Source organism: Caenorhabditis briggsae (genome assembly GCF_000004555.2).
Source record: "Caenorhabditis briggsae complete genome, chrII, whole genome shotgun sequence".
Lineage (NCBI taxonomy): Eukaryota > Metazoa > Nematoda > Chromadorea > Rhabditida > Rhabditidae > Caenorhabditis > Caenorhabditis briggsae.
In genome coordinates, this window is record NC_013486.2 from 5,456,504 (window position 1) to 5,471,076 (window position 14,573).

The window sequence follows — 14,573 nt, forward strand, 5'->3', positions numbered from 1 at the left end:
CCCCCCCCCCCCCCCCTCTGCGTCTAAAAATTCTCATTTACAGGTCTTTCATTTCCCTCACGCTTTTTCTCCTTTCTCTTCCATATACAGAGAGGCGTACTGTAAGAATCTTGAATCCCAGTAGGTCACATGGCGAATTTTGATCTACCGGGTCGGCTCTACACCTTGTTCATTACAGAACAATTGTCGTTTTCTCCGCCCCCTTTTTCTTTTCTTATCATCACTTGACTTTTTTAAACCGACACATTGGACAGGAAGACCAGAGAGTCATGATGTTGCCAATTTTTGGATCCTAGAAAGTTTCTAAGAACGCGCGCTAACAGGTGTTAAAACAAGTATCACTTTTCGGGTTACGGTATTGAAAATGCCTTCTGCGGATAACTAGGCTCTAATCTATGAGAACCATCTGTGACCTGTCAATTATATCTCTTGAACCTACACTGACAGTCATTCTTGGCTATAGGGGGACCCACCATACCGGCCAAACCAGTCCGTCTGTCTTCGTTCTTTTTGACATTTGGGACTTTGAGTTCCAGGAATCAGAAATAAATCTGATTCCTAGACTCGGTGGTCCTGCTCCTTCCTGCTAAATACACCAAAATATTTGATGAATGCGGTGCTGCCGCCGCCAATGTCTCTTTTCCTAGCGGACCAGTCGTGTATGTGCTCTGTTGTATGTGCCCCACTAACCGACGACGACCCTCGCCCGCCCCACGCCACTCCCACACCCCAGGCCCCGTCTTCATCCCTTTCCTCTCTCTCCCAGTCTTCCTTTCCTTCTATCCCTCGGTGCTGTTCTAGTTTGTGTTTTTACTAGGCTCTGGAGGGTTCTGGAGAAAAAAGAACTTCTGTGCTCTTCATCATCTTCATCATCATCATCGTCCTTTCTTTTTTTTCTATTCTCGTTATCATTTCATTTTCTTTCTCTCGCTTTCTCGCTCTCATATGTTTTGATTATGGCCATTCATGAATACCCTATATATTCCAGAATAGTTCATCACTTTTGGGGGAGCAAACTGGAAAAACTAAGAAGACACACGAAGTAAGAAGATGAGCCGCTTCGACAGCCAGTGCAGTAGTGAAGACGTCGTCAACAAAGAGGACGAATGCCTGCCGTCGTCATCTGAGGATAGCCAAGGTAATGAAATTGTAACTGAACCGTTGTCGTGTCATATGTGTCTCTTATGTCAACCTAGATACCGTCTCTCGGGTAATTCATCGGGCCGTTCTTGGCCCTCCTCCTCCTTTCCCCTCTTCTATTCGGTCCAGCAGCGTGAAATGTTATGATTCTCGCGGCGGATTAGCGCTTAGCGGATTAGTCGAGCAAATGTACGAACACACAAAAAGACACCTGCGGCAGAAGTTTTTTTTGTTCCAACTTAATAGACCCCGACGCTTTTGCCGCTCGTTATCAGTGTCGTTGAAACAACCCCCGGAACAAATTTAAGTTGCAAACATATTATTACAGTATCACCTGACCCACCAATAACGTATTTTGTTGTTTTCAGACGGCGTCTCATCAACCATGGAAAATGGCGATGAACCAGAATTCTCACAAAAACACTATGACATTGAACCATGTTATTATAGTTTAACCGGCAAATCAGATAGGAATTGTCGAGGAAGAGTGAGTTGTTTTTTTTCTTAAATTTTCAAAAAATCTGAAAAAAAAGTTCCAAGCAAATTTGCAAAGTTTCGCGCTGCACTTTGTGTCATAGTTATAATCTGAATAGACATCTTGTTTTGCTGCGTCTCTTCGTCTTCTATACTCTTTCCCTCTCTTTCGCCACTAGAGAAAAACCAATTAATTGTCGTTCCGCCAGGAGACACAGACACGAAAAGGGAGGTCAGAAGAACAAAAAAAAGAAGAAAAGATGGTAATTCAAATTTTCTCGCCTAGTCGAACATGGATAGCCTGGATCCTCCTATCGTTTTTCCTTGCGAAACGCTTTTGATAGCTAAACCTCAAACATTGCGCATACACACAGTCTCACAGACACGCACATTGTGAGCTTCAAATCATCGAGAAGAACCAGATCGTCAAACACTCGACGAGCCCGAAAAAAATAGCGGAGTGACCTCTTGTCAAAAAAAAAGAACTTTTTTGGGCATACTATTCGTCTTTTGGAACACAATCTCAAAACGGATATTCTGAAAAAAGGAAAAAACAACTGCTCTACCCCCTACCCCAGTCAATTTTTTGATCTGAAATTCGAGACAATTGCTTTTTTTCTGGCTGTCAAGAAAAGCAAAGTCAACAGAGAGAAGTTTTTCGGGAGGCCCCAGAGAGACAGATAGAAGCTTCTTCTTTTTTTTGCCTCAAGAGAGTACAAACAATAGAAGAAGACTGAGAGTGAAAAAGATAGAATACTATGCGACAATAGACATACAAATACACACAAAACATTTTTTTGCCGCATTATATGATTTGTTTGTTTGTTTTGAAACGAATAAAAATCATCACATTCTATCTCTCCTCCTCCCACAGTTTAGTTGATTCGTGGCAGTTGACAGTGACCTACTGGATACTAAAGTGTGTGTTTTATGTGAATGGGAAAGAGAAAGAGAGAGAGAGAGAGAGAGAGAGAGAGAGAGAGAGAGAAAAAAGGAACACTCGTTAGTGCATACTGAGTAGACATCAAGAACCTAAAATGTTCAAAATCAAATCTACAGTAATCCTGAGCCAATTAATGCAATTTTCAGGTATACCGGTATCGAAAAGACAGTGATCTAAAAGGATTTCAATCACACGATGGGACATTTTACAGGTTACGAGACTCGGTTTTTGTGGAAGTCTCACAAAACGAGCCGTTTGTGATAGCGGCAATATGCGGATTTAAATATGTGAGTTATGGCCCATAACTTATGGGAGAGGGATAAAATCTAGAATGGCAACAGATGGTCCGATTTATGAGTTTTTCGGGTTTCGAAATTTTATGTATATTCTGAGGATTCAACCAGTTGGGTTTACTGTGAACATTCTAATAGGAAGCTTAAGCTCATATATTTCGGTTTCTGTAAAAGCTATCAAATAGTAGTCAACTGATAATATGTTTATCATAATATCACAAGTATTTTGCTTGTTGATCACTTTCTGATATCTTTTACAGGAACCGAGATATTGTCGAATTAAAAAAAGTGGCACCTGAGAATTTGAAAACTTTTGCTTTTTTTGATCTACGAAAAAGTGCGGCAAAAACGCAATATTACAGAATTTCGGCTCGTTCGAGCTACTTTTGCGTCTAAGTTTAGTTAGTTTTTTGCTGAAAAATAGATTCTAGAGATGCTAGCGATCATTTTTATACCAAGAAATCAAAATTTTGTTCAGAATATCCCACTAAATTCACATAAATAAATTTGTTATCTACAGTATCCGTTTTCGCTCCGCCCCCTCGTAAATCGACACGAGCGCCGTCTCCGAGATTTTCAGGTGTCACTTTTTTAATCCGACAATATCTGGGCTCAAGGTTTAAGAGTGTTTACGATAGCCAGTCTCCGCTAATTGATCACTTTTACATGTTCCTTTCTTGATTAAACTTTGATTAGAAGGAGAAGAGTGGATCTTTATATATAGTGAAGTGACAAGAATCGTATCTAAATTGATAAGATAAGAAATAGAGAATGTCGGAAATCAAAAGTGAATGTTGCGAAAAACGAAGTGATGTGTTTCGAAGTGCCTGAAATACTTTAATGGGGTTTTTATCAATACACTTTTTGAAGCTAATAAAAATTGGAATTAGTATTTGAACACCTAATAGAATTATGTCACAATCCCTCTAATACTCCTACACGTCATTCGTCTCTTTTTTTTTTTGGTTGATAATCCAAACATCAAAAACATAAGTTCAAAACTAGTCAACCCCTTCTGCTGACCTCTTCTCAAATTTCACCCTTCCACATAACTAGTTGCTACTTGATTTATGAGGGAAGGAGGTCTCGACCTTATTTTTTTCCAAATATTGACAGTTGTACGTATATAGAGAACGGTGTATGTTTTATCTTGTTTTCCTATATCAACTGATAACTGAAAAAAGGGTGTCATAGTTGAGTCATTTGCCATTTAATTTGTCCCATTCCGATTGTCCTTGAAAGCTTTTCTTCATAATCGGATTGCGCGGCAAATCATATAGAAAGTGAGAGGAACTTTTAGTTTGACCGTAAAACCTGTAACAAAGTTTGAGCTCAATTATCTCGGTTCTCATCAAAGATAGAAAAAAGTTGTCAACTAAAAAGTTGTTTATCATAAAACTATTAACATTTTATCAGCGGACAACTATTTTTTACCTCTTACAGTAACCGAGATAAAGTGGCTCAAAGTTGGGTTCTCTGTGAATGCTTCTTTGAAATTCGGAACAAAAAGTTATAAATTCAAATCATTTACACTCTACCCCCCATCCACTTTATGAACTGTGAGCATACGTTCATTGTTGACACAGCACACCAGGGGGACATATAGTGTTATGATACGCGCTATGAAATTTGAGATGGAAAAATAAGAGAGAAGGGGATGCTGTGAAAGATTGAATTTTTAAAATTTTCAGACAAAACGAGATCACGTGGTAGTGAAACTAACGAGGTACTTTCGGGCAGATGACATACCAGAATTATCGCTAAATTTAATGAAACAAGAACGAGCAGAGCTTGAGATCAATCCACATTTATGTCCTGTAAGTTTTATAAAACCTGTAATAGAAGGGCTCCCACAATATCAATTCTGTGCTAATTTATCTTGGATTATATGAAAGATATCAAAAATGTGTCAACTAATAAAATGTTTGTGATATTATGCTGAAAACTTTATTAGTTGACAACTTTTTTATATCTTTAATAGGAACATAAATTGGCTCAAAGTTGAAAGTTATGGTGTCCCTTCTATTACAGGTATCACAGTAGATTTTTTTTGGAAAAATAAGAATGGTTTTTTTCAGCGAACTTTGAATCGGGAATTATTCAATTCAGAATTACAAATTCAACAACCTGTATCATGCTTAAGGTTAGTTATTGCTCTTATTATGTCAAAAAGATCGCTCTTCTTCTTCTCAAAGAATGTTTATTTTGAAATCGGATCCTCGATCGGTTGAGAAGAAGAAGGATGATGATGACGGCAATCTGGAAAGGGCGGTCCATAATTAGATTTTCTTCTTCTTCTTCTTTATAAAAATGTCATATTAAATAGTTCTGAAATTTTTCTCTTCTTCTTCTTCTATTCTAATTTTTGCGTTCCTATCAGGTCATCATGGCTACTCAATCATCTTCTTTCCTCTCTCTTTCTTCTTTTTCTTCCTCCTACCAGATTATCTTTTGTTCTAACACAAAATGTGCATCACATTTCCCTTGGGACCGAATTAATTGATGTGACGAGTAGTAGCGAGGCGAAGCGCGGACGGGTAGGCTGTGTTGTACGTGTCAGGAGAAAATGGTGGAAAATGGCACTACCGACCCCGAAGCCATCAATTATTCCCACTTGTTTACCGCTCCTCCTATTCTATATTCTTTTACTTCCTAAAATTGATATTCTAGGAGGAGAAACTTGTTTTCTGAGAGCTCTAGGAGAGATTTAGAATCCTATAACCGCAACACAATAAATAACAATTTTATTGCAAGTTTTTGCTTCCGTTTATGCTTCTCCCTCTAGTTTCCTCTAGAGGAAAACGATCACTAAAACTCATAGTTCTCTGCTTATGTGTTTTCTCTTATAGTTGCTTTTTTTTTTCGCTACTAGAGTTTCACACAACAATCCATAGAATATTATATTTCAACGTTCTACTTGCCCTTCAGACATCTGGGTCCGATCTCTCTCATCTATTTCTTTTTCTTGGCCTCCCCGCAGTCATATGATGCCGGCAACAACTTGCAGCATTCTCTTGTTTCTTGGATGTCTCATCACCTCGGAGCCGAGATTTTTTACTCTCGCTTTTTGAAAAATCTCGTTTAGTTCTCTAACTTATCCGGTGCCGATGAACGTTCTGGCCGAAAATAGCCGGTACTGAAGAGGAAACGGCTACCGTTTTTACAAATAAATTCGTGCGCCTTTAATACAGTACTTCGAAATTATTTCATTTAGACCCATTTTAGGAAGTTTTTCTACTTTATAAGGAAATTCAGTTGATTATTCAGGAGAATCTGAAGATTTTCAACAGAAAAAAACAAAAATCTGCGGGAAACAAAATAATTCCGAAGTACTGTATCAAAGGCGCATAAATTAAATTGTAAAAACCGTAGCTGTTTCCGTTTTAGTGCCGGCTATGCGCCTTTAAATAAATTTTCTGCAAAGTAAAGTTTCATCGGCGCCGGACATGAATAATACCTAGCTTAGGAAGGTTACATTGAAAATACTGAATATTCCATCTTCTTTTTTTCAAGAAATATTCTTTCTTCAAAGGCGCACGCTCCTAAAATTCTAATACGCTGCGAGACCATCAGTAATTTGTCAGAGTTGCGCCTTCAACAAAATCTTACGGTTCGGCTCACGGAAACGAACCAAATTTTTTTCGCTTTCGTTGAAATTTGCCTGAAAATCTATTTAGAAAACAACAAATTCAAACTTTCTCGGTAAATAATTCGTTATGAGCTAAAATCTGAACTTAAAGGCAAAAATTATAGTTTGTATTTTCAGAGGCAAGTGCATCGTCGAATACGTAAAAGACATTCGACACGCGCGAGCAGTAGCTGATTTCTCTGTCGACAATAACACTTTCTTCTACTGTCTTCACTATAATCAGGACTCAACGAAACTGGCGTCAACGCACTACTGTATCCGAGTCGGTACAGCATTCCAGGTGAGTGTTGTCTGAAAAATGCATTCTTTATAAATTCTTTTTTTCAGGCTACACTGCCACCAGTGGCAACATGCTCTGTCGGAGACGAAAAAGACCGTGACGAATTGTTGTACCGGCCGAATAGCATCGATATTGCTGAAGAAGAAGACTACATCAAACTGGCACGCTGCTACCGTACGTTTACGCTAAGCGGAAACCATATGCTCGATTCTCAGAAGAACGCAAGGGTAATCGAATTGGAAACCTAATCCAGACACCTTCTTTCACATTTCCAGTATCTTCAGGTCAGCGATTTGCTTATGGATGAGGCTATCATTCAATTGCATAGAAGCGGTTATAAGATTGACGACGCGCTCAGTGAGTTGAACGCAAACGATCTCATTCTGACGACAGATGTCGACTACATGACACAAGACGATGCGAAGAAGTTCGCGAAAGGCATCAAGCAGCTGGGAAAGAATTTTTCGAGGATACATCGGGAACTGTTGCCGCATCACAGCCGGGTAAGCATTTAAAATAAATACCGATTGTGATGAGGCGTGTCAAAGCTTTAGTCCTGGAGAGACGGCTTTTTATGAATTCAAAAGAAAAAAGACATACGGATCGTCATTTGTTCTCTTTTTCTTCAATTTTTTCCCCTGGTTTGAACTAGTGTGTCCGCAGTGAACAAGTGGGTAAACATGACACGTTTTTCCCTCTCAATTTGGTTTGAAAGAGAACAAACAGCCTGAGAGTGTTCGTGAATGAAAAAGCAACCGTTTTTTTCGGGTATTTTTTTCGAAAGAAGAAGAAGAAGCAAAAAGCCAATAGCACACTATCATCTCATACCTACCTTCATGTTTCTTCTTTTTTCTCTCGTTTTTTTTTGCGAAAATGCGACCGAAAACCAATAATTCTCTCCAATCGTTTGCATTTTCAACTACCCATTTCGCCAGATTTACGACCATGAACTTTTTTTCGAATGACAAGAAAAGAGAGAGAAAAAGAAGGCAATCTTCTCTATCACTTCTCATTCATTCGTGTTATCAGTCAATCACCTTTTTTTTCTCGACCGATTATTCGCATTAGTGTTTGCTTCGCTACTAATTTTAAGGTATTTTTTGTTTACAGGAACAACTGGTTTCATATTACTATCTCTGGAAAAAGACGCCAGAAGCAACAAAACCTAAACAAGCTGCACGACGGGTCAATCCAACGAGTATTAAACGGCCAACGAAGGAGAGGGTGAAAGCATCTCGACCAACGTCCACTGAGTACCTAGATTTCGATTCTGCAAGTGAGAGTGACGTTGAGAACAACGGACCATCAGGCAGAGCGTGTCATCATTGTTACGGTGCAGGTTAGTAGGCTCGAAATTTAGCTAACTGATAAATACTGAAAAATATATATAAGTGTATATTTTTCCAGAAAGCAAAGATTGGCATCACGCCAACGGACTGCTACTGTGCACAGAGTGTCGAGTACACTATAAGAAGTACGGACAGCATCGACACGTGGCGAATCGTCCTACCCAAGTTCCAGCCTGCCTATTCAAGCGTTCCAATTCAGACGAAGAAGAAAGTGGAGTGCGGACAAGAGCTGGAAAGAAGGAGCAACGTAAAAGGTATGTTGTTTTGCTAATTTTTTTTGCTGATTTATCTGAATTCATTGCTCTCCCCTACTTCCTCGTGTTCTCTGTCTCGCTTCCTAGACCCTCTCGTTTTCTTTCTCTTTCTCACCCTCTTCTTTTCTTCTTGCTGGCTATTTGTCTCAGGGCGTCATTTGATAACAAAACGGGGCAGGCAGTCACTGGTCGCGCGCTCCCCTCCCGTATAAAAAAGGTGATATCAAGATAATTAATCGATTATGATACTATGCTGTCTCCGTAGTTCCTATTATCTCTGTAAGCCACCTTATCATCTTGATTTTTATTTCTCTTCTCTTTCATCATCATCTAACGGCGTCGTAAAACATTCACCCCTTTTTTGTTCTTTCTGTGTTTCTCGATTAATGTGACACGGTAGATAAAATAAGAAAAGGAGAAAGATGTTTGGGACAGATATACTGCCTTCCTATCTCTCAAGTATAGTCAGCAGACAGGTTTTCCATTTCTCCCTTTTCTTTACTTTGTTTCTTTTTCAAAAAGGCAATTCATATCTTCTCAATAGGTAGAATTCGCCTGCGTTTTCGTTGTAATGACGAACATATATCATCGAATTCTGTGTGACCGTAGCGAAGTTCCCACTGGTCCGAAATTTCCCAAATTTTCATAGATGATCAAAAATAGCAGCTAGATGATGCCCGATCTTTTATTTTCTCAAAATTTTGTTTCTGACGTCTTCTGGAGACGTTCTTCTATTTCTGCATTTTCGTAATCCATTTCTATCAGGCTTTGAAATATATGTTCTCTGGTGTTTTGAGCTTTCGCCGTGACGCGTGCCTAGGAGATTTGAGGATGAACGCCTTCTATATGGCTTCTCTTCTTCTCAAATTGCAGGTTTCAGGAAGAGTATGAAAAGATCAGTATCTGACAGTGTCAGACTGACACTTAGTTGTTAAATGGGACCTCCTTTTCCTCCCTTGTTCACTTCTTTTTTTTTTTGAAAACCATCTGCTGTCCACTGACAGGTGTTTCTCTGAGAAAAGCCGATTAGAAAGGTGAACCCCGGCTTAAGGACCTCCGTTCTTAGTTAATTCAGAGCGAACCAGTCATTATGGCGATTTTATCGACACGCTCTGATATTCAATTCAGTTTGAAGACAATGAAACAAAAGCAATTAGGGCGTGTGTTGTGCCCCCTGTCATTCTCAAAGTTGATTAGGTTTGCTTCTCTCCCGGATGCTCTAATATCCGTTTGAAGGTTCCCCCTTCCATCGTTGGCCAAAAGGAAATGAAATTTATTTTTGCTAGAGAGAGAAAGCCTTCTGATTTCATCTTCTCCTCCTGATCATTATTGTAGTTGGAGATATTTAGTATTTGAATTGGAGCAGTACCACCCCCTTCAGTCGGTTTGTATGTCTAACAAGAACACACTCTGCTTATTTTTTCTTTCAACAATGCCTTTCATTCCGTACACTCACCCCCACTTGACACTTTCTTTTTGGTTTGGCAAAATGCCAATTTCGGGGTCTTCGCCCCTCTGTCGCACTGTGTCGAACACACACACACTTGCCTCCTGCCATAGGCGGCATCTTATCTACAAGATCTTTATCTCTCCCTCTCCATAGTTATTCTGTCTGGCAACATATCGCTCAAATCTCCATGTATGGCTTCCTATATAGGGTCATATTCCTCCTCCTGCTTTCCCCTCATTTGTTCTAGTTGTGCCCTAATTGGCGTCTTTTTCTGAGACACTCCTCACACCTCATTCTTTTCCCTCTTCTTCATCGAGAGAGCGTGAGGGGCTCGACAAAATTGCCTTCATTGCCATGCTCATCAAGAAAAAAGAGGCAAGAAGACAGCGCCGTTTTTTGTTGTCTCCTTGTCCCTTAGGTGGAGTGTGAAGACGTCTTCCTCCTCTTTTTCCCATTCGGTTTCTTTACTTTCTGCTTCATTTTTTTGTAACTCGTTGTCCACTCTCTCTCTCTCTCTCTCTCTCTCTCTCTTTTCTTCCCTTTGGTCTTTGTCACCGGCGTCCATTCACAACCAGGCCTCTTGTGTATATGCCCCCTTTTTACGCCGCCTCAATGGGTTTATAACACCTCTAACTCGTTGTAATGCGCTTTTTTATGAACGCTAGTTGCTCGATCAATTCATGCTTTCCGACCTTTTTAAACCGTTCTCTCTCTCTCTCCCTCTCTCTCTCTCTCTCTCTCTCTCTCTCTCTCTCTCTCTCTCTCTCTCTCTCTCCATCTGCTGGTTCAACCTGGTTGGCAACACGGTCCGAAGGGCATGCAATTCGATGGCAGTGAATGTACCGGAAAATTGCGCAATAAAGAAAATGAGGATACCAGCCATCCCATTACCCATCATCAAAGAGACCATACTGACCGTGAGCGCGTGTGCGCAATTATCGATTGTTCGATGCGCGAGCGAAGGGTACACATACACTCAACCACCACCTCCCCGCTGCTCTCCTCTTTTTTTCCCAGTGTGTACTACAAAATCAGGTGTATACAAACGTCGGTATTTCGATATCCTCCTTTTTATAGAAACGGAAACTCTGTCCAATCGCTAATCCCATTTCTCCCATCACGAGATAATCCGTTTTCGAATTTGCATATTTTCAACTACTACTACTATCCAAACTAACAAAATGACTAGTCCACCCCGCTCCGTTATTCTCTCTGTTGGACGCTGTCAACTCTATGTCATTGTATTCCCTTTTTCGGCAGATGTTTCTATATGGCCAGATGTCCCCTTCAAAACCTTTGAAAATGTTTTGGTACAATTTAGCCAAAAAATAGAAAAATTACGAAGAGTTATTCATCGCTTACTGTACTACTACCGATAGATGCAAATGCTCCATGTGTCATCTATTCTTTGTTCCCAGAAGAATTTTTTGGCTGAGAATATTTTTCTGAGCGCGTACATTTTACTTTCCTTTGTCTCTCTCACCGGTTTCCCGCCCCTGTGTTGGCGGGCGAATAAATTCTCTTTTTTTCCATTCAATCTCTTCTGTCACTGTTCTCTTGATTTGTCCTCGATCCATTCTCTTATCTCACTATCATAACGATCTGTCGGTTTTTATCAGAATCATTATCACGCCTTCTTCTTCTTCCTCTATCATCTTCTATATTTTGTTATTTCTTCCCCCCTATTAAATTAATCCCATCTCATTTTATATCACCTAATTCTTCTTGTTTTCAGAACACCGTCATCAATGAGTGAGACTCCAGACCGTCGATCGCCATCAACCGTTTCGAACGGCACTCCGAACCTAGCCGCGGAGGAAACGCCTACAAAGCGGCTGAATGGAAATCTGAAGCGACCTCAAAAAAGACCTCTGCACAACGGCGCGATGAATGAGAAAGCGAGCAGTTCGGAGCCAGCGTCACCGTCAAGAAGTCCACCACCAATTCTGACAAATGGATTGACGAATGGACATGCTCCAGAAGCATCGACTCCGAATGGAGAATCTGTTGTAAAAAAGATGAAGATGGTGAGTATTAAACGATTTAAAAAATGAAGCTAATTTGAAATTATTTTCAGGAGCAAGTAGACGAGGACAGTGATGATGAGGTGGGAAAGATGACTGAAGGGGATGATGAGCCTATGCCAGTGTTGAATGGATTCAAAAAAGAAGAATCAGTGGAAGAAATCAAGGTGGAAGTTAACGGTGATATCAAGGAAGAAGTCGTCGATCTGTGTCCAACGACATCGGTCAGTTCGAGCAGTGCGTCAGAGAATGGAGTGGAGAGTTCCACGGCTACAGTTTCCCTGGAGGCTAATGACGAGAGTAACATTGAAGCTGTCGTCGAGCCAGCTTCAGAAGAGACAGTTGAAGAGGAAGAGGAAACTGTCGAGGCTGACGACTCAACGGATACATTTGAAATTGGAAACGAAGTGGAATTTGAAAGTAACACCGCCAGTTTTGTCCGCGCATTCGTTAGATCATGTGGTCCACGTTGTGCACGAACTGATCTTCACTATAAGATCAAGAAGGGCACAAAATGGGATAAGATTCTGATTGAAAGAGAGGCGAATAAAGAGAAACTGAAAGCAATTCCACCAGCTCAAAGGACACATCATGAAGCGGAAGCAAAGATGCTCAGTCAAAGTCAGCAGATTCAAGTGAAAAAGGAGCAGCAAGCCCAGATTCAGGGTCAGCAACAGGCTCAGCAGCAATCCCAACAAGCACAACAGAATGCCCAGCAAATGCATATGCAACAATTACAGCAGGCCGTTATGATGGGTCAAATTCCAGAAGTTCTTCGAATGATGCCCCAACAGTATGCTGTCGATCCAGCAGCCCTGATGATGATGCAGCAGATGATGAATGGACAGAATCCTCAAGGTGTCAATGTCGCTGCTCTCCAACAGTTCGCTCTTCACCATCATCAAATGGAACAAGCTCAACAAGCTCAGCTCCTGAGAATGCAGCAGGAGTTCGCTCATCAACAACATCAGAAGATGATTGCTGAACAACAGCGAAATGCTCAACAAGCTGCTGCACGGGAACGTGAGCAGCAGCGCGAGCGAGAAAGAGAACGTATTCAGCAGCAACAAGCTCAACAGGCTCTCCAGCAACAACAAGCTGCAGCTGCTGCTCAAATGAACAATCCCCAAATGCTGCAAATGCTGCAACAATTGATGATGGCGCAGAACACTCAACAACTCAGCCAGCAGGATGTGCAGAAGTTGAACGAAATGATGCTTCAGATCCCAACGCAATCCCAAGTTCAAGCCGCACAGAGAGAACAACAAGAACGTGAGCGTAAGGAGCGTGAAGCTCGTGAACGTCAAGCAAGAGAGCAACGCGAAAGAGAACAACAAGCTCAAGCCCTCCGTGAACAGCAAGCAGCTCGAGAACAAGCTGCTAGAGAAGCTCAGGCTCAAGCTCAAGCTCAAGCGCAAGCGCAGGCTGCCGCCGTTGCTGCTGCCCAACAAGTAAGTCCAATTTGAAGCAAATTGGAATTTTAACTTTTTCCTTTTTTTCAGGGTATTGATCCTCAACAAATGATGATGATTCAACAGCTTATGCTCAATCCAGCTCTCATGATGCAACTTCAACAGCATCATGCTCAACAGCAGCAACAAGCTCATCAAGGACAGAATCCTCTTCAAATGATGCAGCAGGTGATGGCAGCACAAGGTGCCGCCGGAGCCGAAATGATGAGGCGACTCGGGCCAGAAGCAGCCATGCGTCCTCAACATCCATAACTTTCTTGAACCCCCGATCCTAAAAACGCTTACCCGGTGCTTGAAACGGCCATTTTCTTTCACTGTGAAACCATTTTTTCTTCCTTCAATCGGTCTCTGGGTATTTCATTTCATGTATAAATACCTCTTCCCTCTCTGTTCTCTATCATCCATCATCATCATCATCATCTCTTCCCTACGAGCATTTTGTTCAATTCTTGTTAAAAATTCCATTTTTTATGATATGCAATGTTCCGTTGTTGTTTTTTATCTATTCCCTTCCCCTTCCCCCTTCTAAATCTCTTCCCATTCTCAAACCTCGATCAGATCTGGCACCGGTACATGTTTCAACTTTTTCATTTTTTCTTCTGTTTAGTGAACCTTTTCTCCTCTGTACTTTTTTCTCTTCTTTCAAATCTAACCCCCGTATCTCATGCCTAATTAGACAATATTTTTTTACCAGCCCTGTTTTATCATATTGTCTTGTTATGTTTTCAATCTCTCAAGAAGACAGACAATTCAAAATAAAACAATTTTTTAAAGAAATGTAACTTGTTCGTTCATCTCTCTACACAAAACATTTCCATTTCTATGACACATCTTTCGAAGAGCAGTTCCAGTCGCCTGCGTCTCCTCTGTCTAGAATTCCCTCCTATTTGATCAACTGTCCCATTATTATGACTGCGAGACGAAATAGTATTCAGATCGACGAGGCGGCAGAATTTTGAAAAAATCATATAGAGACAGTTTATGAAGCAAAACTTGGCTAGCCGAAAAATCATTACATCTTTTATCTACTAGACGCCCACGAAATGACCGCATGGCACTTCACCGGACCGCCCGGAAGGTAGGCTTGATGAGAGAGAGAGAGAGAGAGAGAGAGAGAGAGAGAGAGAGAGAGAGAGAGAGAGAGAGAGAGAGAGAGAGAGAGAGAGAGAAGTGACATATATAAATAGCGTTGATTGGTGTTGATCTAGTGTCAATTCTTCTTCTTCGGTGTCAGACAGAAGAACC

The 14,573-nt window shown here is 40.9% G+C and overlaps 1 protein-coding gene across 1 annotated transcript; it reads left to right on the top strand.

Moving 5' to 3' along the window:
- Positions 1–1,050: 1,050 nt before the first annotated feature.
- Positions 1,051–13,580, top strand: Cbr-egl-27 (the record flags this gene model as incomplete). Its single annotated transcript, XM_045242079.1, has 13 exons — positions 1,051–1,138; positions 1,509–1,627; positions 2,704–2,844; positions 4,542–4,667; positions 4,929–4,993; positions 6,617–6,788; positions 6,827–7,006; positions 7,055–7,282; positions 7,890–8,118; positions 8,187–8,382; positions 11,568–11,859; positions 11,910–13,307; positions 13,359–13,580. The coding sequence occupies 13 exons, from the start codon at positions 1,051–1,053 to the stop codon at positions 13,578–13,580; spliced, it is 3,456 nt and encodes a 1,151-aa protein (XP_045094473.1).
- Between the last annotated feature and the right edge of the window lie 993 nt (positions 13,581–14,573).